Source organism: Onychostruthus taczanowskii, unplaced genomic scaffold (assembly GCF_017590055.1).
Source record: "Onychostruthus taczanowskii isolate IOZ18803 unplaced genomic scaffold, ASM1759005v1 scaffold117, whole genome shotgun sequence".
NCBI classification, from domain to species: domain Eukaryota; kingdom Metazoa; phylum Chordata; class Aves; order Passeriformes; family Passeridae; genus Onychostruthus; species Onychostruthus taczanowskii.
The window spans coordinates 728,881-755,568 of NW_024498318.1; the positions used below are offsets into that span (position 1 = coordinate 728,881).

At 51.9% G+C, this 26,688-nt stretch overlaps 1 protein-coding gene across 4 annotated transcripts in view; it reads right to left on the minus strand.

The window, feature by feature from the left end:
• LOC121348268 (exocyst complex component 6B) overlaps positions 1-26,688 on the minus strand; it is a 228,738-nt gene that overhangs the window by 147,311 nt on the left and 54,739 nt on the right. For all 4 annotated transcript variants that reach the window (XM_041427596.1, XM_041427594.1, XM_041427593.1 and 1 more), the window contains one exon: positions 6,051-6,227. In XM_041427596.1, coding sequence (XP_041283530.1) covers positions 6,051-6,227 — 177 coding nt within the window. The remainder of the gene's footprint in view (positions 1-6,050; positions 6,228-26,688) is intronic.

Consider the following 26,688-nt stretch of genomic DNA (forward strand, 5'->3'; position numbering starts at 1 on the left):
AGATTCCAGGTATGGAAAAATCCATTTAATTCCTGGGATCTCCCGAAATATTCTGATTTTTCAGGGTTTGGAAGCAGCAAAATGCCCTCTCGTGTTGGCTTTGCTCCACAGAAACCCCACGGAACGCTCGGACTCATTCCAGGCACAGAATCCAAGGGATCCTGGCACCAGCCCTGCTCTCCTTCCGTAACAAAAAGTGGGGAAAAAGGCAAAATCCGGGCAAAAAACCCAAGCCATTCTTTGGGTTTCACGTCCCATTTGCTTGAAAGCTCCATTTGGGTTTGATTTTTCCCGGTTTTTTCCCCTCGGGAAGAGGCAGCAGGGAGGATCCAGGATGGGGGTGAGGAAGGGAATTTGGGCTGGGTGGGATCAGAGGGGGAATTTGCATTTTGTGTCCTTTGGGAATGTTCCTTTGGCACTCCTTGGCTCGGGCTGAAAGCTCTGGCATCCCAAATCCCGGGAAAAGGGGCAGGGATGAAAGGCTGTTAACATTAAAGCCCATCCTGAGGTGATCCAGGATGGAATTCCCACATCTGCACCTCCAGCTCCTGCCTCTGGAGCTGCTCTTGGAGCAGCCTGGAATGGTGGGAATGTCCCTGTCCCTGTTCCTGTCTCCGTCCCCGTCCAGAGGGGGAATTTGCATTTTGTGTCCTTTGGGAATGTTCCTTTGGCACTCCTTGGCCCGGGCTGAAAGCTCTGGCATCCCAAATCCCGGGAAAGGGGCAGGGATGAAAGGGGCAGGAAAAGGGAAAAGGATGAAAGGCTCCATGGACAGCCCTGGCAATGGTGCTGTTTTCCAGGATTTTAATGAGGCTGGCAGGGAGCTGGGGTGAGGAAAGGGCAGCTCGGGGCTCAGGGAGGATTCCCACCCCTGAGTGAGGACACTCCTCAGCAGGGATGGGGAGGGAAAAATGGGATTGGGAGAAACTCCTCTGTGAGGTGGAAATGGAGCTGGTGAAGGATTGCAGGGTGTGAGGGAAATCAGTCCTGGCTGGAGCTGGAATGGGGGATCCCAGGATCCCAGACTGGTTTGGGGTGGGAGGGACATTAAAGCCCATCCTGGGGTGATCCCAGTGCTGCAGGATGGGATTCCCACACCTGCACCCTCAGGATTTTGTGGGATAAACTCCTCTCTGATGTGGAACTGGAGTGAAAGAATCTCCTCCATGCAAGGAAAATCAGATCTCAGCACTGCAGAGGTTCCTGGCTGGAGCTGGAATGGGGGATCCCAGGATCCCAGACTGGTTTGGGATGGGAAGGATCCTAATGGGGGACCCTGAGGTGATCCAGGATGGGATTCCCACACCTGCACCCTCAGGCACTGCCTCTGGAGCTGCTCTGGGAGTAACCTGGGATGGTGGAAGTGTCCCTGGCCATGGCAGGGCTGCAGTGGGATGGGATTTTGTGGGAAAAACTCCTCTCTGACGTGGAAGTGGAGTGAAAGAATTCCTTCTTGGGACGGAATTCCTGGCTGGAAGGGTGAGGAGGGGCTGGGCTGGAATTCCCAGATTTGAGGTGGCTGCCCCTGAATCTCTGGGAGTGTCCAAGGCCAGGCTGGATCCACCTGGGACAGCGGGAGGTGTCCTTGCCCACGGCAGGGGTAGAATTGATGATTTTTAAGGTCCCTTCCATCCCAAGCCATTCCATGATTCCATGAAATTCTCCCTCTGCCTGGATTAACACATCACACAATGACCCTGTCTCACGTTCACAAGTTCAGGTGTTTATCTGCTATTTCAATACTCAGGCACATCTAAAAATTCACTGCATTTATCACCAAGAAGTGCCTGCATTTCCTGAGGCAGGGCAGCGCTCCCAACAATCCATAAATCCCTGATTTTTGGGACGTGCCGATGCCACGGGAGCTCGGGCTGCCCCAGCCCAGGACTGATGGCTCCCCTGCCACCCCCTCCAGCCCAATCCTGCTTTTTATTCCTCTTGATTTCCAGAACAAAGGATTTATTCATCTTATCCCAAAAATTTCCCAGTCCACACAACATCAACCTCCCAATCTCATTCCCAAATCCTGCAGCAGGCACGTTCCCAGAGCTGGAAAGACCCAGAGCCCTCCTGCAAGTGGGATTAAACGATCCCTGCAGCACATTTAACCCCTGCAAGGCCAGTCTGCCACGGAAACCTGCAGCCCTGGCTGCCACCAGCACCGGGATGGCTCGGAGATTAGGGAAACCTTGCTCTGGGTTTGGATTATTTGAGAGAGGAGGGTTAATTTGGGATATGAAAGTTAATTTGGGATGCAAGGGTTAATTTGGGATAGGAGGGTTAATTTGGGATATGAAGGCGAATTTGGGAGAGGAGGGTTAATTTGGGATAAAAGAGTTAATTCGGGATACAAGGGTTAATTTGGGATGTGAGAGTTAATTTGGGATAGGAGGGTTAATTCAGGATACAAGGGTTAACTTGGGATAGGAGAGTTAATTCGGGATACAAGGGTTAATTTGGGATACAAGAGTTAATTTGGGATACAAGGGTTAATTTGGGATACCAGAGTTAATTTGGGATGTGAGGGTTAATTCAGGATACAAGGGTTAGTTTGGGATACAAGGGTTAATCTGGGATATAAGGTTTAATTTGGGACACAAGGGTTAACTTGGGATATGAGGGTTAACTTGGGATATGAGGGTTAATTTGGGATACAAGGGTTAATTTGGGATATAAGGGTTAATTTGGGATACGAGGGTTAATCTGGGATATAATGTTTAATTTGGGACACAAGGGTTAACTTGGGATATAAGGGTTAACTTGGGATATGAGAGTTAATTTAGGATATAAGGGTTAATTTGGGATACAAGGGTTAATCTGGGATAGAAGGGTTAATCTGGGATATAAGGGTTAATTTGGGATACGAGGGTTAATTCAGGATATAAGGGTTAATTCAGGATACAAGGGTTAATTTGGGACATGAGGGTTTGGATCTTGGTGGGTTTTGGTGTCAAAGCAGGACACGAGCCAGGTTCTTGGTGACAACCCTCCAGACTGGAACACCAGGAATTCCAGAGGAGCCAAATCCAGGGATTTGGGAACCATCCCAGGGTCCCACTGATGGGAATCCACGGACGAGCTGGGACACACAGCCCACAGGGGCTCCACTCCAGGACAGGGCACGAGCAGGGGGGGACTGCAGGTGACACCAACAGGAATTGTCCCCAAAACCCCACGGCTGCCCCCAGCCACGGCCCCGCTCCAATCCAGCTCTGGAGTCCTCAGGAAAAGGATCTGGAGCTGCTGGAGAGAGCCCAGGGGACATCAGGGAGCTGGAGCCAGGCTGGGAGAGCTGGGAATGTTCACCTGGAGAAGGGAAGGCTCCAGGCAGAGCTCAGAGTCCCCCCTGAGCCTCCTGTGCTCCAGGCTGAGCCCCTTCCCAGCTCCTCAGGAATTCTCCAGCCCCTTCCCAGCTCCTCAGGAATTCTCCAGCCCCTTCCCAGCTCCTCAGGAATTCTCCAGCCCCTTCCCAGCTCCTCAGGAATTCTCCAGCCCCTTCCCAGCTCCTCAGGAATTCTCCAGCCCCTTCCCAGCTCCTCAGGAATTCTCCAGCCCCTTCCCAGCTCCTCAGGAATTCTCCAGCCCCTTCCCAGATCCAATCCCTTCCCCGGAGACACTCCAGCCCCTCCAGGTCTCTCTTGTCGTGCAAAGCCCAAAATTAGAATGGCTCCATTTCCACGTGAGAGATTTTTTTGGCCAATAAATCAATAAATTTCTTTCCAAAAAGGACAATTCCCCAGGAGGATTCACTCTGGTGACCCAGGGACAGGAACAGGGAATGTCTGGAGCTCTGCCAGGGCAGGTCAGGCTGGAGATCAGGAAAGGTTCTTCCCCAGAGGGTGCTGGCACTGCCCAGGCTGCCCAGGGAATGGGCACGGCCCCGAGGCTGCCAGAGCTCCAGGAGCATTGGGACACTGCTCCAGGGATGCCCAGGGTGGGATTTTGGGGTCTGGGCAGGGCCAGGGCTGGATGGATGATCCCTGTGGATCCCTTTCCATTAAGGAGATTCCCTGATTCTATGAGGAAGGAACACGGGGGAACTCAAAGCTGATCAGGAACAAAAAATTTTCCTGATTCTATGAGGAAGGAACACGGGGAACTCAAAGCTGATCAGGAACAAACTGCTCGCTTTTCTCTCCCACATGGGATCTCCTCCATGGGACTCCTCCATGGCATCTCCTCCATGGGGCTCCTCCATGGGATCTCCTCCATGGGGCTCCTCCATGGCATCTCCTCCATGGGGCTCCTCCTTGGGATCTCCTCCATGGCATCTCCCACATGGGATCTCCTCCATGGCATCTCCTCCATGGGATCTCATCCATGGCATCTCCCACATAGGATCTCCTCCATGGCATCTCCTCCATGGCATCTCCTCCATGGCATCTCATCCATGGGATCTCCTCCACGGGATCTCCTCCAGGACACCTGGCCAGGTGCACCTGGGGGTCCCATGGCTGCTGCCCCTCCCCCACTGCTCTTCATCACCACGGACAGCGGCCACTGCCCACCCTGGGACCGGGACTGGGATGGGGACAGCCCCTCCTGCCCATCCCCAGCTGCAGGGTCACCTCCTGTGAGGCCACCAAAGTGCCACCACACCCAGAGATGGGATTCACCTGCCTGAGACAGGCCAGAACCATGGAACCATGGAATGGGTTGGGGGGGAAGGGACCTTAAATCCCATTTGGATCCAAATCCAGGGACACCTCCCACTGTCTCAGGTGGATCCAAACCTCAATGTCCAGCCTGGCCTTGGGCACTGCCAGGAATCCAGGGGCAGCCACAGCTGCCCGGGCAATTCCAGCCCAGCCCCTGCCCACCCTCCCAGCCAGGAATTCCTTGCCAAGATCCCAGCCCAATCTGCCCTTTGCCAGTGGGAGCCATTCCCTGTGTCCTGTCCCTCTGTCCCTTGTCCCCAGTCCCTCTGCAGCTCTCCTGGAGCCCCTCCAGGCCCTGCCAGGGGCTCTGAGCTCTGCCTGGAGCCTTTCCTTCTCCAGGGAACATTCCCAGCTTCCCAGCCTGGCTCCAGCCCTGGAGCAGCTCCGGGGCCTCATTCCATGCTGATGTAGGAATGTGGAGCCCACCCAGAGGGTCCCAGAGCAGGGCCAGGTTGCTCAGGGCTGACCCCACAATTCCATCCCCATGAAGGAAGGTGTGACCTCACTCTGCTCTGGATGCACAGCAGCCATGGGAAGGAGGGAATGGATTTGCAGGGAGAAAACAGAAAGGCCAGAACCACTTGAACAATCCCCACTTCAAATTTCCAGCTTGTCCTTGGTCCCCTCCCTGGCTGCTCAGGGGCTGTCACAGTCAGGGTGACAAACACCCCCCTGCCCAGGGACTGGCTGTAGCTGGAAACATCATTTTCCTGACAAAAGAGGCTTCAATAAATGAGAAAAACCATCCAGAGGGGCAGACAGAACTTCCCAAAAGCTCCAGAACATGGCTGCATCCCAAGGTATGATGGACACATCCAAAGGCTCAACCCCCCAGGTCCTGCACTGCAGGTCTGGATCTCTGAGCTGCCTTTCCTGAGCCACTGGGCTCTATTCCATGGGAAACATCCCAAATCCCAGTGAACCAGCACTGGGAGGAAGGAGAAACCAACATCATCCCCAGGTTATGTGGGATAACACCCAAAACCCTCGGTCAGGTCCCAGGAAGCTGCAGCAGGATGGGTAGGGAAGGGAAGAAGGGAGCACACCAAGGAATTCAAATTTCCACCTCCCATCCTGACAGAATCCCTTATCCAAAGACAAACCAGGACAAAGGAAAAGGCAAAGACTGGGTTATGGAGCAATGTTTCCATGTGGGATGGATGTTCTCCAGCAGCACCAAGCTGCTGGGACACACTAGGGTGGGCAGTTCCCAATCCTTGGCCTCTCTGCTGAGCCCAGTAATGGGAATAGGGATAAAACCAAAAAATAACCAAATTTTGAGACACATCCTACATTCTCCAGCCTCTTCTGCACCTTCAGGACTCCCCCATGAGCAAGGAGCAAACCTCTTGAGACACCACAGGCACCCCACACTGCTGGTTTGGCGTTTACCTCTTCCTCCTCATCCTCATCCTCCACATCCAGGATCCCAGAATCCTGCTCCGACATGGGGCTGGTGTTCTTCACCTCCAGCTCGGAGCTGGCACTGAACTCCTTCTTGGATTTCTTCCCTCCGCTAATCCTGGGCTGCTGGGACACGATGTTGTCCAGGTTCCTCTGCTGCTGTGCCTAGGAGAAAACACAGATTTCACCTGGGATTTAATTTGGTTTTCAGGCACGGGGCGCAGCCAGCCCTGGAAGGGGACAAAGGAGGCCGGAGGCGCCACGCGCTCGGCGGAATTCCGACACGTCGCCTTTTCCCCAACCCAGATATTCCCAGATCCATTTGCAAAGCAGGCCAGGGATTATGCAACAACCCAAACACGCTCCTGACTCTTTCCAAATCCCAAGGCCCCGGCCCCCGTGCTGCCACATTGATCCGTTTACGGCCCAGCTGCAGCAATATTCGCCCGCGGGCCATGTGGTGACTGTCACAGGCCGCGCTCGGGGACCTCCTGAACCGCTGGATTTGTTCCTCTTTTCCAGCCGTGGCGGCACAAAACATTCCACATCTGGACCCCAGAGGTTCCTGAAAGCATTTTTGTGGGAGCCCAGGAGGGTTTAATTGCACATTGTTGATGTGCGGAACGAGCTGTAAAAGGTGCTCAAGGAAAACGTGCTGGAAGCAGCGGGATGGAGGGCTGGGAACACGCGGAGTTATTCCAGGGATTTTGGGGTTGTCTGGCAGCTGAGGTCACACTGTGCCCTCCTGCGAAAATTCCATTGTTTTCCCTTTGATATGGAGCACAATAACCACAGGAAAAGTGGTTCAGCCCCACTTGTTAAGGAGCTGATCAAGTTCAAACCGAAGGGCAAGGAATGGGAACAGCACGAACACACAAGGGGTCTCCAGGGCCAAATCCCAGCCAAAACCAAGGAAAAAAGGCCAATCCCATGGATGTGGCAGAGCTGGACACGTGGGTTTGAGTGCTGGTGTAACTGGAAAATAAACACTCGGAAAACCTGGAATTTATACGGATTTAAACACAGATTTGGAGGATTCCTCCCCGTATTATGCTGTGGATTTTTCATGTATCAGGAGAAAGGTGTGTGGGAATCATGGACAGGATATTCAGGATCCTCTCATTCCATGGGCAAGGACACTTTCCACAAGCCCAGGTAGCTCCTGGACATTCCAGAATTCCAGGATTCTCTGAGGTGGCAAAAGGGGCCCATCCCCTTCCCTATGGGAATGTGGCAGCCTGGATTTAGAAGGAAGCAGGAAAACCATCAAACCTGTTGGAGATCAAGCCGTCAGCAACACCAAGGGAGAATTAAAACATTATTAATAACTATTAAAAATCACTAATTATTAATTACTTTTGCTACCTGAAGTGCAGAGAGCACAAAGCTTTATCCATGTGCAAGCCTCCCCAATTATTTTCTTTTCGACACTTGGAAGTTTTAACATCCCCCCCAAAATAATTCGGGAGCAGCTTTGATTTTTGCCAGCCTCAAAATCCCTTTGGAATCTCCCCTTGGGAAGCAAAACCCCACCAGGGACCGAGCACTGGAGTAATTCCTACATCTGAGGAATACTGAAATCCAAGCATGGCATGAAGACCCCATTCCTTGGGAAATCCAGGCATGGACATCCCATTCCTTGGAAAATCCACCTCAAAGTGCTCCTCACCCCGAGCACACACAATCAGCCCTGAATTAATTAACGAGCTGGGCAATCCATGACAAAATTCCGTGTACAAAGCTGCCCCTTGAGGCAGCTGCAGCGGGAACAGGAGCGAATCCTTGGATCGGGATGTGAATCCTTGTGGGATGTGCTATCCCACAGCACAACCTTGACCTCTAGTGGTTGGAAAGCAGGAGCAGCCCTGGATTCATTTACTCCGAGTGCTCCTCCCAGCTGAGCCAGGGGACTCCCAACCCCATCCCTTTAAAAAAAAAATCTCTTCAGGGATGAATCCCAACAATGGGAATTTTTGCAACAAAGCCCCAGAGGGAAAGGTCTGGGTGGACACTGCCCAGGACAAAGTTTTGCTCCCGACGTCAGGCCGCGAAGCCGTTGGGGAAAGGGGCATTTTTGGCACCGGGATTTTCGGACTTCAGAGGCAGCACTCTATAGAAAGGCCTTGCAACATCCCATAAAGGGAATTAGGACTTCAAAAAGGGGCGGGAGCGCTTGGTCCTTCAGAAGAGAACACAACAAAGGGTCGGGGCTCGGGCCCGCCCAGCGCTGCCATGAGTTTCCCAACCCAGGCCTAATGAAGTTATAGCCCTGAATCCACTGGAAATTCCCCAAAAGCAAGCCCAGTGCACTCATTAAACCCTCCAGTTTATGTAATCCTTCTCCTTCTGGAGAGGGGAGAATCAAAGAGTGGGAAAAGGCGCAGTTTTGGATGAAGCCCTGAGCTGGACACGGATCGTTAATCAGGGCGGAGCGGGCCCGGAGCGCACAGGCGGTCATGGGAGAGGGAAATCTGGGATAACGAGCTGGAGGATGCTGCTGCCAGCCCTGGACTCCTCTGCCCCAGCCCTCGGTGGGAAACACGCGGCATATCAGGCTGGACATGGAATTGGTGTCACCAAGGATCCATGGAAGTGCTCTCTGAGGATGACCAACCTTGGTCCCACCTCTGTTTTCCAACAGGGATTAATCTTCCCTGTTTCGGGAGCACAGCAGGACCAGGTGTCAACATCGATAAGATCCAAACCAAATGCTGATAAGACCTCATAAATTCCAATTATTTAGAAATCAAGGAAATCTGTCCCTCCGGCATCGCTCCAGGACAAGGAGCCCCACATGGAATTTACCCCCCAAGCTTTGATTTTGCACTTTTCATGCAAATAAACTGATTTATCAAGAGAAGAGTTTTGACCTGGATTGAAGTCCAAGAACTAGCTGAGAAAATCACAGAACCCAGGAACAGTTTGGGTTAGAAGTGACCATAAATCCCATCCCATTCCACCCCCAGAGACATCTTCCCCTATCCCAGGGTACTCCAAGCCCCAGTGTCCAACCTGACCTTGGACACTTCCAGGGATCCAGGGGCAGCTGCAGTTGCTCTGGGCACCCAGTGCCAGGGCCTGCCCACTCTCTGAATGAAAAAAAAAGGAAAAATTTGTATGTCCCAACTCCCAGATATCCTAAAAACCAGCCAGACGATGCTCCCGAAGGCACAAAAGGTTTCCAGCCCACCAGGAGCAACTTGGACCTTGAGGAATCTTCACCCTTCAGGATTTTTGTGGGGGAGTTTTAAACTGGACAAGATTTTCCAGGGATTTGTGCCTGAACAGCCTCACATTCACTCAGTGGAGGTTTGTTGGTCCCTTTCTGGGAACACCAGAGCCAAATCCCGAGTTGGGATGGGCACATTCCCACTGCAGCAGGGACGGGAGCGCCCCAGCATGGAGGAGTGATCCTGGAGCCAGGCCCTGCAGGCCCCAGGAGAAACGGGAATGGCTTTTCCATCTCCACGAGGGCATTCCCAACCCCCCGCTCCCGGCAGGAAACGATCTGGACTGAGGTGACCTAAAAGTGAGAAATATCGAGTTTTCTTCAGCCTGGTGAAGTCAGCGAGGTTTGGGTTTCAGCGTGAGGGAAAGGCAGAGCTGGGGGGAGGCCCAGAGGAAGCAGCTCTGGAGAAATTTGGGATTATCCTAAGGAACTCCCCAGCTCATTCCCAACACCTCCCCGGGCCGGGGTGCAGCACAACAACCCTTCCATGGATTTGCTGAAAGGATCAAACCTGACCTGCAGAGGAGCACTGGGGGGTTTGGGGGTCCTGTTCCCCACAAAGGGAAGAGGCCCCACATCAAAGGCCGGGTCACACCCGCGGCGCCCTCAGAAAATCCACGGAATGGGGGCTGGAGGAGGCCCAAAGCCCTCAGGGGACGACAAATCCGATCCAAAATCCCCCCACCTTTTGGTGTGGTTTCCAGGAAAGTGAGGCCAGTTTGGGGTTATCCTGTGGAATTGCCTCTGTTATCCAGGACCATCAATCCTGGCTCGCTCTGCTCCATGGGAGCATAAAAAAAGGCAGGAGAGCCAAGGCCTGGTCGCAGCTGATGCTGCTTTTAGGACTCAAACACGAAGTGTTGGGATCGTGGAGGTGAAGTTCTCTCCAAGCACAGCCACTTGCCTCATCCACAGCAGCCTGGGAGACCAGGAGCACCCCCACCACTGCATCAGGGCAGAATTCCCAGCTCCTGATGGGAATCCTCTATCCAGACTGGCTGGTAGGACAAACAAAGGCACCTTTCCAGCACCAGATCCCACGTTTGTGGACTGAGGCTGTCATCAGGCAGTCCAGAAGACTTTTAGGAGACCTGGGACAGCGGGAGGTGTCCCTGCCCATGGCAGGGGTGGAATGGGATGGGATTTAAGGTCCCTTACCACCCAAACCATCCTGGGATTATTTGATGATGTAACTCCTGCACCTCCCTTCTCTGAGGGCTCGACCCTGCAGGATGCAGCTTTGGGGGTTTCTCTTCAAACCCTAAATACGAATTCCCAGAGAGGTGTGGACTCCTCATCCCTGCCAGTGTCCAAGATCAGGTTGGACAGGGCTTGGAGCAACCTGGGAGAGTGGAAGGTGTCCCTGCTCAGGCAGGAATGGGATGGGATGATTTTTAAGGTCCCTTCCAACCCAAACCATCCTGGGATTCAAAGCCCTCAACAGGAAGGACTTCCCTCAGCATTCCAGGATCCATCCCAAAAAACTCCCACAAGCTTGCAAGCAGCAACTCCACCTTCCCACCCCTCACAACCAAACCAACCCAACCCAGCCAAGGTGGAGCTCAATTTTTTTGTAGCTGAATTTTTCAGAGTTGGGATTTTCAAAGCAACTCAACTCCTCCAGATCAAGTGACCCCAGCCACAAACCTACACCCCAATGCCATGGAGGTATTCCCAGTGCCATGGGATCATTCCCACTGCCATGGAGGCATTCCCAGCTCCATGGAATCATTCCCAGCTCCATGGGATCATTCCCACTGCCATGGGATCATTCCCAACTCCATGGAGTCATTCCCAACACCATGGGATCATTCCCAGTGCCATGGACTGGGATCAGTTCCAGTGCCATGGAGTCAATTCCAGCTCTATGGAGTCATTCCCAATGCCATGGGCTCACTTCCAATGCCATGGAGTAATTCCCAACATCACAGACTCATTCCCAATACCACGGAGTCATTCCCAGTTCCACGAGATCATTCTCAATGCCATGGAGTCATTTGCAGTGCCATGGGATCATTCTCAATGCCATGGAGTCATTCCCAGTGCCATGGGATCATTCTCAATGCCATGGAGTCATTCCCAGTGCCATGGGATCATTCCCAACGCCATGGAGTCATTCCCAGTTCCATGGGATCATTCCCAATGCCATGGGATCATTCCCAGTGCCATGGGATCATTCTCAATGCCAAAGGATCATTCCCAACGCCATGGAGTCATTCCCAGTGCCATGGGATCATTCCCAATGCCAAGGGATCATTCCCAACACCATGGAGTCATTCCCAGCGCCATGGGATCATTCTCAATGCCATGGAGTCATTCCCAATGCCATGGGATCATTCCCAATTCCATGGGATCATTCCCAAAGACACAGGATCATTCCCAGAGCAGGCCAGGGACTCCTCCAGGCTTTGCCTCCAGAGCCACCCCAAGGAAAAGTTGTTTCCCCACCTCCAGGAGGAAGGAGCTCCTTTAAAACTCCAATATTGTTATTTTTGTAACTTCGCCTTGTTTTCCGCGCCCCTTCGCAAACACTCGAGCCTCACCTCCCCTCACCTCCACCCACCAATATTTACTTTTGAGCAGAATCTAATTAGGTTTTTCCTGATGAGACACAAGATAAGGCCCGGGGAGAAGGGGCTGGTGATTTAAAGGGAGCGATGATTTAAAGGCTGGCTTTGGTAGTTTTGATTAGTTCCTGCTGTGATGGTTTTACAGACCCCTCTAATGGGCTGAGACACCCAATTTTCAAATATCATTTCCCAATATCCCTAGGAATGGGATACATATTCCTCAAGCAATCTTAAAGAAAAAAAGAAAAGGGAAAAAAAAAAAAAAAGCAGCAAAGCCGACTGGCTATGAGGGTAGGAAAAAAAAGAACCTTAATAAAAAATGACAGTAGGGCTGGAGCCCTGCCAGAGAGCCATTCCAAAGTTATAAAATCCCCCTGGGATCAGATAAAAGCAGGGATTATTATTGCAAGGTGTAAACTCAACACACGGCCGCAGCTCCTGCTTTGAGTTTGCCCGCGGAGCCGGTGCTGTCGGGACGAGGAGGGGCTCGGCCTCTCCCGTTCCCGGTGCTAACTTGTTATCAGAGCAGACAATTTGTTGGAGGTTTGGCTGACAAAGTTCTCCCTGGGCTCAGGAAACGAGGCCCAACAATGGGAGGGTTTTTTTGAACTCCATTCCAGGTCATTAAGTAAAAGGAGTTTGGAAATGCAGCATTGGAAGGGTTTGTTCTCCCCAGTGCACAGATTCAGCCACAAATCCCCCCACTCCTCATTCCCTAAAAAGTCTCTTCCACCTCAGCCCATCCAGAGCTGAAATCCACCCTGGGTCTGATATTCCTAAACATCAATTTTCCTCAAATACAAGTTTTTGGCATCAAGTGTGTGATGAGGAAAATACAATTCCCCCTTTGCTTTGCTCTCACCCCATGATTTACCCTCATCCCCTGCTGCTGTTCCTTTTCCCAATCTGGATGGAATCCAGGACTAATTCCATGGATTTTACAGTTCAATATTCCCTGGCCAGAACAAGGGCACCGCTGTGGCAGCAGGGATCCCACTGGATTCCCAACAATTCCCGTTTGTGCTGCCCTGGATCCCTGGAAGTGTCCAAGACCAGGCTGGACACTGGGGCTTGGAGCACTCTGGGATAGGAAAAGGTGTTGGGGCTGGAATTAGATGGGATTTGAGGTCCTTTCCAACACAAACCATTCCAGGATTCTGGAGCCCCTCTGCTCTGGAGCCAGGCTGGCAGAGCTGGGAATGTTCGCCCAGAGAAGGGAAAATTCCAGGGAATGCTCAGAGTTCCTGGAGGGGCTCCAGGAGAGCTGCAGAGGGACTGGGGACAAGGGACAGAGGGACAGGACACAGGGAATGGCTCCCACTGGCAAAAGGCAGATTGGGCTGGGATCTTGGCAAGGAATTCCTGGCTGGGAGGGTGGGCAGGGGCTGGGCTGGAATTCCCAGAGCAGCTGTGGCTGCCCCTGGATCCCTGGCAGTGCCCAAGGCCAGGTTGGACACTGGAGCTGGGATCTACCTGGGACACTGGGAGGTGTCCCTGCCATGGATGGGATTAAACCCATGGGATGAGCTCAGCCATATTTACCTCCTTGGAGTTCATTCAGTAACTGGGTTAATTCAGCTTTTCACACAAAACCGATGAAACCTCAGCTGTTTTGGTGAGCCCAGCACTGGGAGAAGGGAATGATCCAGACTCTCCCTTCCAAGGAGAAATTTATCACGCAAGGATTGATAAAAAGCCTTGGGCAACCACAGCCTCCGGGTCAGCTGCGCAAAAAAAGCCACTTTTTAAGAAGCCCTTTATGGCCCAAGTGTTGATTTACACTTCTGTGGGATCCAGATCTGCGGGCAGCTTCAAAGGCAGCTCAGTGCTGCGATTACAGAGTTTATTTATCACATTTACACGCGGTGGAGGAGCCGAGAATGAGCTCAGGGCACCGAAGGCAGCAGCAGCAGCAGCAGGAGGAGGAGGATGGGTGTTCCGCAGGGAATTTCAAACACATGAAACTCCTCGGCCTGACAACTCCACAGCTCGGGGCTCTGCTCCAGCAGCCCAAGCTCTTGGGCACAAAAATGGTTTACAATTCATCTGAACTGAGATGGAAGCGAGACTCTTTGATTCGCTTCTACCAACCATTTAAAGTTCCTTTTCCAGCCAGGAGCACCCCTGGATGAAACCCCCCAGCCTGGGAGCTGCTGCTGTGACCCCGGGCTGGTTTAACTCTGCCCAAGGAGGCACAGCCATGACTCAAAGCTCCACTGCCAACTCCCACACGTCCCTTTCACCTCTCCTCACTCTTAATTGGGACCCAACCAAAGCCCTGAGTAAGAGAGGGAGCAGCAGAGGAATCACAACCAAAACTGGTCACAGGTGAGAGGGTCTGGAATGACTCAGGAGCACCCAAGCGTGCAGGGCCTGGCTTTGGGAGCTCTCTCAGGGAATTGGGATTGTTTTCCAAGCCAGGCTTTGTTCCAACATGCTCCCTGACAAGCAAGGCATGGCACAGGGAACAGGGTTTGGGGTTGTTTTTTTGTTGGGTTTTTTTTTTTTTCCCTCCAGTGAAACTGTTAAAAAGGAGAAATCCAGGCAAAAGGCTTGGTTTCCTCAGGAAAGAAAAACAGAGGAAAAGGGAATGAAGCTGGAGAGGAGAGTGGGGAGCTAAAGGGACAAATTCAGGCTTTGACTTAAGGACATTCTACCAGAGAATTGCAGAATTACAAAACTGGGGAGTTCATGGAATCACAGAGCGGTTTGGTTTAGAAAAGCTCATCCCATTCCAGCCCTTCCATGGGCAGGGACACCTTCCACTATCCCAGGGTGCTCCAAACCTCTCCCTGCCCTTCCTTGGGCTCCCCAGTGCAGCTCTGGGGCTTGGAGCACCAGGAAGCTCCTCCTCAACCCAAAGGCACCCAGGGAAATTCCAGCCCCCAGCACAGGAATAATCCCAGCTCCAGGAGCTCCTCAAACCCCTGGGGACTCTCCAGGTGCTGTCCCCACCTCTGTCCTTGCCCAGGGAAGGTGGGAACCTCACCCCTCTGGAAATCCAGGATAAAAGCACCCATGGATTAGATTTCACTGAAGGGAGAAGGTGTTGGGCTGGACTTTCCAGGGTTTGATCCACGGGGAATTCTGGAAAAACCATCTGAGTGTGCTCAGCATGGAGCCACCCCTGCCTGAGCTCTACACCACACAGGGCCCTCACTCCAGCCACCAGTCTGAGCAGCCTGATTCCAACATTTCCCAATGGTTTTCCTCCCATTTTCCCTTCCCACCAGCTGGGAATCTGCTGCCTTCCTGATTATCCCTGTTTTCCATGGCAGGAACTGCAGCAGGAGCTGCTCCCTCAGCCATGGAGCAGACAGGAATTGTCACTCATGGATGCTCCACTTTTCCTTGACCTCACAAAGCTCCCCAGGGAGTTACCCCGGCCTGGCCTGGGATGGAATCCTTGTATCCCACTGTCCCTGGGAGTTCCCAAAGTGCTGCTCCACACCCCCTCCCTGGCCTCTGGCACTTGGAGATAAGGCTCCTTTCAAGATTCTGCTTTTGTTGCCATTTATCAGCCTGGGCTGGGTTTTTGAAGGATTCTGAGGGACTGGCCATGGTCAGAGCACCTCCCTGGGATGGTCCGGATTCTCCTGGAACAACAGGACTCGGGAAATCCCAGGAAAAGCCCAGTGTGGTCAGTCCTGGACAAAACAGGACTTTGGCTTTTCCACAGGACAGCATGTGAGTCTTTCAGTGAAATCTGGGAAGAGCTGCAGAGACCCTTTGGATCTAACTCAGATCCCAGACCTGCAGGCAGAATATCCTCAGCCATTCCCACAGAAATCTGGGATAACAGGATCCCAACAAGATATGTTCCATGCTGGGCTCTGGGAACACGTTCAGTAACTGAGGGACAGAGATGGGATCTGGGATGTTCATTGAGTCTGGGAAGAACCTGCCAGACTAAGGCTGTCCTGACATTCCCAAGATCCTGTTTTCCATGGCAGAGGAATGTTCTTCCAGGGATAGACCACAGCTGCTCCCCACAGTGCCGTGTGCTCCAGAGCTATGGACCATACTGAAATCCTCATGGAATGCCTTGGGTGGGAGGGGAACCTTAAAAACCACCTTGTTCCACCTCCCACCATCCCAGGCTGCTCCAGCCCCAGTGTCCAACCTGGCCTTGGGCACTGCCAGGGATCCAGGGCAGCCCCAGCTGCTCTGGGAATTCCAGCCCAGCCCCTGCCCACCCTCCCAGCCAGGAATTCCTTGCCAAGATCCCAGCCCAATCTGCCCTTTGCCAGTGGCAGCCATTCCCTGTGTGCTGTCCCTGCAGGCCTTGTCCCCAGTCCCTCTGCAGCTCTCCTGGAGCCCCTCCAGGCCCTGCCAGGGGCTCTGAGCTCTGCCTGGAGCCTTCCCTTCTCCAGGGAACATTCCCAGCTCTCCAGCCTGGCTCCAGAGCAGAGGGGCTCCAGCCCTGCAGCAGCTCCGGGGCCTCCTCTGGGCTCTCTGCAGCAGCTCCACGTCCTCGTGCTGTTGGCCCCAGGGCTGGGGCAGCTCTGCAGGTGGGCTCTCACCTGAGGGGCACAGGGACACAATTCCCACCTTCCTGCTGCCACCAGCCCAGGCACGGGGGGCTCTGCAGGTGGGCTCTCACCTGAGGGGCACAGGGACACAATTCCCACCTTCCTGCTGCCACCAGCCCCGGGCTGAGCAGGGGGGTCTGCCCTGGGCCATTCCAGCCTCACCCACAACATCCCAAATCCCTCTCCCAGGGCTGCTCTCCATCCCTTCCTTCTCCTCCCAGCCTGGATTTGTGCTGGGATTGCCCAGCCCAGGTGCAGCTCCAGCCCCTGGCCTGGCTGAACTTGCTGAGGTTCTGTCCCAGCTCTCTGGGAGTGACCCCCCAGCCCACCCCTCATCCCTGTGTCCATCTGTCCCTCCCTGTCTGTCCAGCCTGCAGACAGGGATGCTGTGTGGGACAGAACCAAATGCTGTGCCCAGCCCCAAAGAATCCTGCAAGTCCTTTTTCCCTTTTCCATCAAAACTTCAGGAGGAATCTGGGCAAGGATCACAGTGAAAGGCTGAACCCTAAAACCCAAAGAAGCCCAAAACCCAAAGAACCCCCAGGCATCCTGCACACCCCAGGAGCAGCAGCACCTCCACCTTCAGGAGATGTAAAAAATACCATTAAAAAAAAAAAAAAAAGGATAAATCCTTGTTGGAACAAAGCCCTTTTCATTCTGTTTGGGAATAACCCCTCTGGTTTTTTTGATGAGAAACCCACAAAGCAGCTGCCAACGGGGCTGAGCCACAAAGAGCGGCTCAGCTGGGGGAGAACAAAATGGCTTTTTCAGGAATAATCATCTTCCCCAGGATCCCTGAGCTTCAGGGAGCAGCAGAAGAAAGCAGAACATTATTTGGTTAGTGCTGGTTTTAATTAATCACAGAATTAGCCTGGCCCTGCCTCCCCCAGCACGGTGACTGTAAGGAATATTTAATCCCAATATGAAAAGTTTCAACGTTACAGAAGAGCTTCAATTTCATTTTCCTGCCTTCACTTCACAAAGATCCCTCTGATAATGTGAAATATTCTGTTGATAAATACATTTTTTTTCCTAAGCACTGGGGCGTGAGGGTTGGGGATTTAGAGAAGAGATTACAGCAGAGAAAAATGAAATTATACATTCAGCACTCAGCACTGCTCTCCAAAACCAACTCTCCCAACTGAAACCACTTTTTGTGGTCTTTTTTAACATAAAAATGAACTTAGTCAACACATTACATAATTCTCCTCTCCCACAGTATGTTCCCAGGATTTTTCTCCCTGCATCCATCACTAATATTTCACTCACACCACAATTTTTAGGACTGAGCCTAAAAAGATTTTAAATCCGCAGCGATAAATCAAAACCTGATCTCATCTCGCTGCTGTAAATTCACTTCATGGTCACCCTTGAAAGCACCACAAGTTATTGCAGAATTCAAATTATGCTTTAAAAAAAAAATAAAAAATCTCTCCGTGTTCTGAGTGCTCCAACCTTAGGAATCCACCACCAGGAATATCGAGCACCTCCCAAATCCGTTATTCCCTGGACGTGATCTGCCCTCTAAAGGCGTCTGGGGAAACTACAAAGAGCTTTTTTAGCCATAAAAAAGGCCCTGGAAGGGTTTGATTTTCCTTTTCTTTCCCTCTCAGCCACACAGGAGGGTCCCAGGCTCAGCTTAACCAGGCTCGGCCTGAGCTCAGCCCAGCCAGGACCATCCTCAGCTCAAGGAAAACTCCAAGGGACACAGCCTGGATCTCCCTCTATGGACACTGAGGGATGAGCACCACGCATAAAGAGGGTTTAATCCAGGCCTAATTCCATGGATCTCACAGTTCAGTATTCCCTGGGTGGAACAAGGCCCTGCTGTGGCAGCAGGACCCCAACAATTCCTGTTTGTGCTGCCCTGGATCCCCAACAATGTGTCCTGGATCCCCAACAATTCCTGTTTGTGCTGCCCTGGATCCCAAACAATTCCTGTTTGTGCTGCCCTGGATCCCCAACAATTCCTCCTGGATCCCCAACAATTCCTGTTTGTGCTGCCCTGGATCCCCAACAATTCCTGTTTGTGCTGCCCTGGATCCCAAACAATTCCTGTTTGTGCTGCCCTGGATCCCCAATTCCCATTTGTTCTGTCCTGGATCCCCAACAATTCCCGTTTGTTCTGTCCTGGATCTCCAATAATTCCTGTTTGTTCTGTCCTGGATCTCCAATAATTCCTGTTTGTGCTGCCCTGGATCCCCAACAATTCCTGTTTGCTCTGCCCTGGATCCCAAACAATTCCCATTTGTGCTGCCCTGGATCCCAAACAATTCCTGTCTGTGCTGCCCTGGATCCCCAACAATTCCTCCTGGATCCCCAACAATTCCTGTTTGTGCTGCCCTGGATCCCAAACAATTCCTGTTTGTTCTGTCCTGGATCCCCAACAATTCCTGTTTGTTCTGTCCTGGATCCCAAACAATTCCTATTTGCTCTGCCTTGGATCCCCAATTCCCGTTTGTTCTGTGCTGGATCCTCAACAATTCCTGTTTGTGCTGCCCTGGGAGTGTCCAAGGAAAGGCTGGATGGGGCTGGGAGCACCCTGGGATAGGGGAAGGTGTTGGGGTTGGAATGGGATGGGCTTTGAGGTCCCTTCCAACACAAACTGGTCCACGTGGAGAAGGGAAAATTCCAGGGAATGCTCAGAGTCCCTGGAGGGGCTCCAGGAGAGCTGCAGAGGGACTGGGGACAAGGCCTGCAGGGACAGCACACAGGGAATGGCTCCCACTGGCAAAGGGGAGATTGGGCTGGGATCTTGGCAAGGAATTCCTGGCTGGGAGGGTGGGCAGGGGCTGGGCTGGAATTCCCAGAGCAGCTGTGGCTGCCCCTGGATCCCTGGCAGTGCCCAAGGCCAGGTTGGATCCAGCTGGGACAGTGGGAGGGGGTATCCCTGGATGGGATTTAAGGTCCCTTCCCACCCAAACCATTCCATGAACATCCCAACCAGCAATAACTCGGGATTTAGGTAGATCCCAGATTCCCACAATCAATAAGGTTGGAAAAGTCCTCCAAGACCCTCCAGTCCCACCTGTGACCAAAATCCTTCATCCCAACACTCCGGGGAGGCTCCCAGCAGGAACAGCCTGGCCTCATTCTGTGGGCACCACGATGAAATCCTGCCTCAAAAATAACTTTAAAACATTAAAAAGAAAAAAATCCAAATGATCCCAACCCCAGTGCCAAGGACAGGATTCACAGGATGCAAATTCCAAGAAGAATCAGCAGAGCCACCCCCAGCCCTTCCCTGGCCACCAGTCTGGATCCTTCCCACCCCTCCTTGCCCCAGGTTTGAAACTCCCAGACTTCCAAATTACAACCCCAGTTTTTAAGAGCCCAAAATAAACAGCAGCTTGTACCAGGAAAAAAAAAAAAACAAAATTGAAAAAGGGCAATTAGACACCCAGAATTCCTCCAAGTTCTCGTTAGTAAAGGTTTTATATCCCTCCAACATGTGGCACTCCAGGAGAAAACCTGGCAGAGGGAAAAATGCCCTGGTCCACCTTTCCTGAACACAGCAACGTTTCAGCCTTGGCCAAGGTGGTTCCCATTAGGGGCTTTTTTCCATTTGAAATTTACTGGTTAATTTTATGGAAACAAATCAAGGGAGCTGCGTATTATAAATCTATTAAGGATAAAAAACGTAACTCTGCAAATAAAAAACCCCGGAAAAAATCTCACACCTCCCCTCCAGCCCTTTCCAATTTTCATTTATGGGCCTTTTAAAAAGGGAAAAGTGGAGCTGGGAGGTCTTCCCAGAGTCCCCACGAGTGCCACACGTGTGGCATCCCAGCCCAGCCCTTGGGAAGGAGCAGCTTTATGGAGCCATCCCCTTTTCCAGGTGACCAACTCCACCTGCTACTGCAACAGGAAAAAAAAAAATCCCTTTTTTACAGGGAATTCTCCTCTCCCCGCGGGATGGGGTTGGGGAGGGAAGCTGAAGGACAAAATTCCAAAGGGTTTTGACTGCTCTGCCTCCATCTGGAGTTAATGGGGCTGCACCTGCTTTTCACAAGGTGTGAACGTGACCCCCCAAAGAGCTCAGAGGCTCCAGCACTGCCTTGATCCAAGGGAACAGAGGGCAGAGAAATCCAGGTGGGAAAAGGTTTGGGAGCAGAACATGAAACCCCCAGAGCTGGGCAAGCAAAAGGCCACGAGGTTCAGCCAGGCCAGGGGCTGGAGCTGCACCTGGGCTGGGCAATCCCAGCACAAATCCAGGCTGGGAGGAGAAGGAAGGGATTCTATTCTGGGATTCTGGGACACCTTTGGATCCCCAGGAACACGTGAGATAAAGAACAAGGTCAAAGTCAGCACACCCAACCCCAATTGTTTTCCATCAGCTTCAGTGGAATTCTTTCCAGTAAAATCCAGCTGCCTTTGCTGACCCACAGCACTGCAGGGACAGGGATGTGTCCGGAGCAGAGGCTCTGGAGCAGCTCCATCCACAGCTCCTGGCTGACCTGGACATCGTGGATGTCCCAGATTCCTCCTGGGAATTGCTCCTCACTGCAGGACAACCTGGCCTGCAGCAGGGACAGAGGAACCCCATGGGATGGGACAGAGGCCAGAGATTGCAGAAAATGGGGGAAAAAGGGAAAAAAGGGAAAAACAAGCACTCACCTGCCCATGTGTGAGCTGCACCCACAGCTCCCAAGGGCAGGAACAGCCCCCAAGACTTTGGTCACAGCTGGAATCAAAGGGAATCCAAAACCTGAGCTCCACTGAAATCCTACATTCATCATCCTAAATTTCATTCCTTATTGAGAAAGGGAAGTTTCCCCCAACTCCTGGGGATTTTACTGGTGTATTTGTTCCCTGTTCACCTCAGAATCACAGAATTTGGATTATTTTAGGCAATCAGGTGACAGCTGAGTAAGAAAATGACAGAAGAAAACTGAAGGCAGCTCCAAAAACACCTTCCTGCCTCGTCCCAATCCACGTGCAGCACTGCTGGAATTGCCCAGAGCTCCCAGGAATGGATGTAGGGATGAATCCCACCTAAAAATGTCCTTTATTTTCCCCCAACACAGTGCCTGAGAGATCCCCAACCAAAACAACCCCAAAGATTTGCTTCTGCAAATAATCAGAAAAATCTTCAAGGACCTGGAGCCTCCTCATCCTCCAAGTAAATTCCAAGCTGCCTTTTTCTTCCCTTTCCAAGTGGAGTGGAAAAGAGAGATCCTCCCTTCTCCCAAAGTCTTAATAATGTTCTTCAAACGCTTTGGAGATGCTTCAAGAGAAGAAATATTAACCAGGATTTCATCCCAAAGCCTCGGAGCTCATTTCAGGGCTGGCTCCACATTCCAGCCTCGTTCCCTGCTCCCAAATCTCTCCTGCTTTAAGGTGATGGGCGCTCGGGTGCTTCAAAAGCTTGGGAACCTCAAGAGCTTTGTCCTGCCGCGTTCATAAATCCCTTTTTCCCTGCTTTGTGAGTGGAACCTCAGGTTTTCCACGCTCCCAGAGGGATATTCAGGAAAACTTGGCCGTGGATGATGCCCCTGTCCCAAGCCTGGAGCCTGAGAGCTCCTGGAGCTGCCGAGTCTGACACTAATGAAAAATAAGGAGCTCCCAGCACAGCTGCCATGCGAGGAAACACCAAAAAATGTGCTCCTAATTTCTTGCTCAGCCCCAAAGATTTGTGAGGGCTTTGTGGAGCTACTGCAACGAGTTAGGAATGATGAAGTGCAAGGCTCCGGCTCGGGCCAAGCGGCGCGGGACGCAGACACTGCCTCGTTACTGCCCCGCTAATTGAGGTCCTGCTCGGCCCGGAACGCCGAGGGAGCAGCAGGAAAACGTCTGGGACCTTTCCCTTTTCCAGCCTTCCTTTCAAAAACACTTTATAAAATCCCACCGTGCCACGGGAGCCGGCCCGGAATGATCGGCGGGATTCTCGGCCGGCTCTTTCTTCCCAAAGTTGGAGTATGAGGCTTGGGGAGTATTTTGGATACCTGGATTTAGGGAAAAACCATGGGATGCGGGGAATAATGGACTTTCCAAGTGCACCTTAGAAACCAGGCTCTGGTTCTTGTCGTGCCTCCAAGAAAGGAGGAGCAAGGATGGGTCCACTTAAATGTTGGGAGAGTGGGAAAAGAGGAGATCATGGAATTCTGTAGATTTCAAGGACTTTATCAAGGCCTGGACAGACCTTGGAGCACTCTGGGATAGTGGGAGGTGTCCCTGAAGATGGATGGGGTGGAATGGGATGGGATTTAAGGTCCCTTCCAACCCAAACCATTCCAGGATTCTGGAGCCCCTCTGCTCTGGAGCCAGGCTGGGAGAGCTGGGAATGTTCCCCTGGAGAAGGGAAAAATCCAGGGAATCCTCAGAGTCCCTGAAGGGGCTCCAGGAGAGCTGCAGAGAGACTGGGGACAAGGCCTGCAGGGACAGGACACAGGGAATGGCTCCCACTGGCAAAGGGGAGATTGGGCTGGGATCTTGGCAAGGAATTTTTCCCTGTGAGGGAGAGAAGAAAGAAATCCCTGCTCCTCTAAAAGGATCCCATCTTTTTCCAAAGACTAAAAAAGTTCTCCTCAGCACTCCACAGTCCAGGATTTTCCCTCACTCTCTTCTACCTCTAGCTCTGACAATAAAATCCTCCAACCATTCCATTTCTACCATTCCCATGGATCCCTTCCCCGATTTTAGAAACCCCTCCTCAGTCTGTTCCCAAGAGTTTCAAGTAAGGGAGGAAAAGCTTCCTCAAAATCTTTACAAAGAGACCTTCACCCCAAAGATGTGAGAGAAAACTCTTCTTCCCAATGGTTCCTTCCGGTGTTTAAGGCAACCGCTTCCTGGAATCAGGATTTCACCCCCAGGATTTCATGGATAGCTCCCTTTCCAAGGAGAGGTTTGCAGCTCACCCTCACTACAGGAAGATCCCAAAATGTTATTTGTGTGAGCCGAGAGGAGAAACACCAGAGAAGGATGGGATCTGACACAGATCCCACCAAAAAACTCCTGCAACTCCCTGTCCTGGAAAAAAAAAAAAAAAAAACACCAAAAAAACAGGAGAATTCCTTTGCAACCGGAAAGAAGAAAATTCCTAAGAAGTAGAAGCAGCAGAAGAAAAAGAAGATTCCAAAACAGAAGCTTTCAAAGAAGAAAAAGACAATTCCACAGCAGAAAAAGAAGACTCCAAAGAAGAAGATTCCTAAGAAGAAGAAGATTCCAAAGAAGAAGAAGAAGATGAATCCCAAGAACATTCCGAAGAAGATTCTGAAGACTCAGAAGATGATTCTCAAGAAGATTCAAAAGAAGAAGATTCCCAAGAAGAAGAAGAAGAAGAAGAAGAAGAAGAAGAAGAAGAAGAAGAAGATTCCAAAGAAGAAGAAGAAGATGAATCCCAAGAAGATTCCGAAGAAGATTCTGAAGACTCAGAAGATGATTCTCAAGAAGATTCAAAAGAAGAAGATTCCCAAGAAGAAGAAGAAGAAGAAGAAGAAGAAGAAGAAGAAGGATTCCCAAGAAGAAGAAGATTCCCAAGAAGAAGAAGATTCTCAAGAAGAAGATTCCCAAGAGGAAGAAGAGCCTGTAGAAGGACACTGTCCCCTCAGCATTCCCAAGGGACATGGAAGGCTGTTCCTAAGCCTTCTTCCAAGCATCCCTTGGGACACCAGACAGGATTCCTGCCCCTCCATGGCAGCTCCTGCCCAGCCTGGAGCCATGAGCTGGAGTAAATCCAGGTTTAAAAACAACCCTGGGATGTGACACCACAAGGAGTGGAAGGAAGTTGGCTGCCCTCCTCACAGGGGGAGGAAATTCAAATTCCAGACTGGGAAACGTGGAACAGAAGGAAAACTGAGGGTCCTGGTGCTCAGCAGGGGCTGCTGAGGGAAGGGATCCATGAACTGTCCTGAGGGCACCAACAACAGCCCGGCTTAAGGAGCAATTCCATGAGCAGGGCTTAGGCCTGGCCTAAGGGAATGGAGAGAACTGGAGAGGGGGAAATGTGGGAATGTGGAGTGGTGCAAAAGTGAATCCACACCTCAGCCACCACCAGGGCGTGAGAGGCTGTGGGGACAGCCAGGAATGGGAGCTGGAGCTCAGGAGGACAAAGAGGCCACCAGGGGAAGGAGAGGAAAGATCAGGGCTTTCACCAGGAGGGATGGAAAAGCCGCGCTGAGGATGTGACATCACCTCTGGAGACGAGGGAATTTGGGACTGGAAGGCAAATAAAAATTGGGAAAGACCTAAATGCTGAGTCGTAGAAGAAATATCTCAACAGGTGTGTGAATTCCAGAGGAAGGAGAGATGGGATTCATTCACATCCCACACACAGCAGCTCCAGGAGGAACGGTCAAACACCATGGTTATCCCAGGAATGCAGGAGCTCTAAAAAACACGGTCAAAATGTCCAGTTAGATGTTGGAATGTCAAGCTCTGGAGAAGACGGCCTTGAGAAAATTTGGAAAAATTCCTTATTTCATAGAATCCCAGACTGGGCTGGAAGGGACCTGCAAAGGTCCTTTAGTCCAAACCCTGCCATGGGCAGGGACATCTTCCACTGAATCACATCCTGTCCAACCTGGCCTGGAATAATTCCAGGGATGGGGCATCCAGCCCTCTCTGGGCAGCTGTGCCAGGGATTTACCACCCTCATTTTGAGGAAGTTACTCTTTATATCTCATTTAAATCGACTTTCCTGCTGTTCAAGCTCTCAGCCCTTGTCCCTCACAACAGGCCCTGCCATAAAATCTGCCCCCATTTATGAGGATACAGCAATCCCTGCTCCTGATCTCCTGACTGGGAAGTTTCAGGGCTGGAGTTTGCCTGCCTGGGGGCAAACTGGGATGGAGCTTGATGGGATACTGGGACCCCACGGGGCAGTTTAACACAAGCCACGGCAGACTCTGGTAAACAACTCCTGTGGTCTGTATTGAGAACAGATCTGGAAGCAGGAGAAGGGGCCCAGCAGGGGGGATTTGATCTGATCCATGACCAAAACCATTCCCATGCCCCAAGCCAGCCCTTCATGGGCTGACCAGTGAAGCAATCCCCCACAATTTACTCCTGCCATAAAGGGAGCCTGTTTTCCCACAATCCTGGAGCCACCATATCTGGGATCAATAAACCTCCTCAATAGCCACAAAAAACTCCTTTCATCCCTTCTTCCCTCCAGAAAAGGTGGCAACTGCCACTCCAAATGGCCAATCCCACTGACCAAAGGGGCCCCGTGCCCACGCCTTGGGATCAACTCCCAGCCCCACCACGAAGTCCCGGAAAACAAGTGAGTGCAGCTCCTCACCCCAAAAGCTGTGGCTCATGGCCTCGGCTTTGTAGGTCCTCTGGAAAGAGTTACCAAAGATAAAACAATCTTTCCATCTTCTGATTTAAAAGGGACTTCTGGGCAATGTCTGTCCTAAAACTCAATATAAATTTGCATTTCTCCCTGGAGGCTCCTCGTTCCAAAGGGTTCCCATTGGGCTTTAACAATGCCACTGCCCTTTTTTCGGGGAACAATGACAAATCCTTGTCCCCTTGATGGATGCTCGTTCCCTACAGAAGTCAACAGTAAAAATGTGAAAGGGTCTGGAGCATCCATGATGTTCCTACCAAATTCCTCAGGCTCCCCAGCCAGGCACGATTAAGGACTCGGCTCAAGGAGTGAGGATGTGCTGAAAGAGATCCCAATCTCAGCAGAAAAGCCATCCCAGGTTCCTCCCAGCTAAGCAAAGCGGGGCTTTGCTCTTCTGGGGGGCTTTCAGCAGAGATTCCATCCCGAGTTTGGCAAGATCTGCCCACTGCAAAGGGGGGACTCCAGAGGGAAACAATGAAAGGAAAAAGGGAACGGAGTTAAGGCACTTCGGAGCCTAACAAGTCACTGAGCTGCTGCTCAGGCAAACTTCAGAAAACCATTCATCTTCTGAGGGAGCCACCAGCAACGGCCCTGCCGCGGCTCTGGAACTGCTGCCATCCTGGTGGGAGGTCCTGTCACACTCCCAGGATTTACAGAGCCGCGGGAAGATAACGCCGAGCGCCGGGATCACCACGGGGAACGATTGTCCTCCCGGCAGAGAGGCACAATTCCTCCCAGCCGCTCCCAGCCCCGGCAGCTCAGCCTGCCTAAAGCTGCAGGTGGCACCTCGATTCCAAACACCCTCCAGAAGAGAGGGAGAGACTCCAGGAAGAGAAATTCCTGCAGGGAGTTCAGAGGGGTGAGAGGTTCTGCAGAGTGTTCAGTGCCAATCCCAAAACTCTCCCGGAACAAAGTGGGTTTGGAGCTCAGCAGAACCAGAATGGATTCTGCTGGACCCTCACGAGTCATAATTAGTATTTGTTGATAATTACAGAGGCTTAAT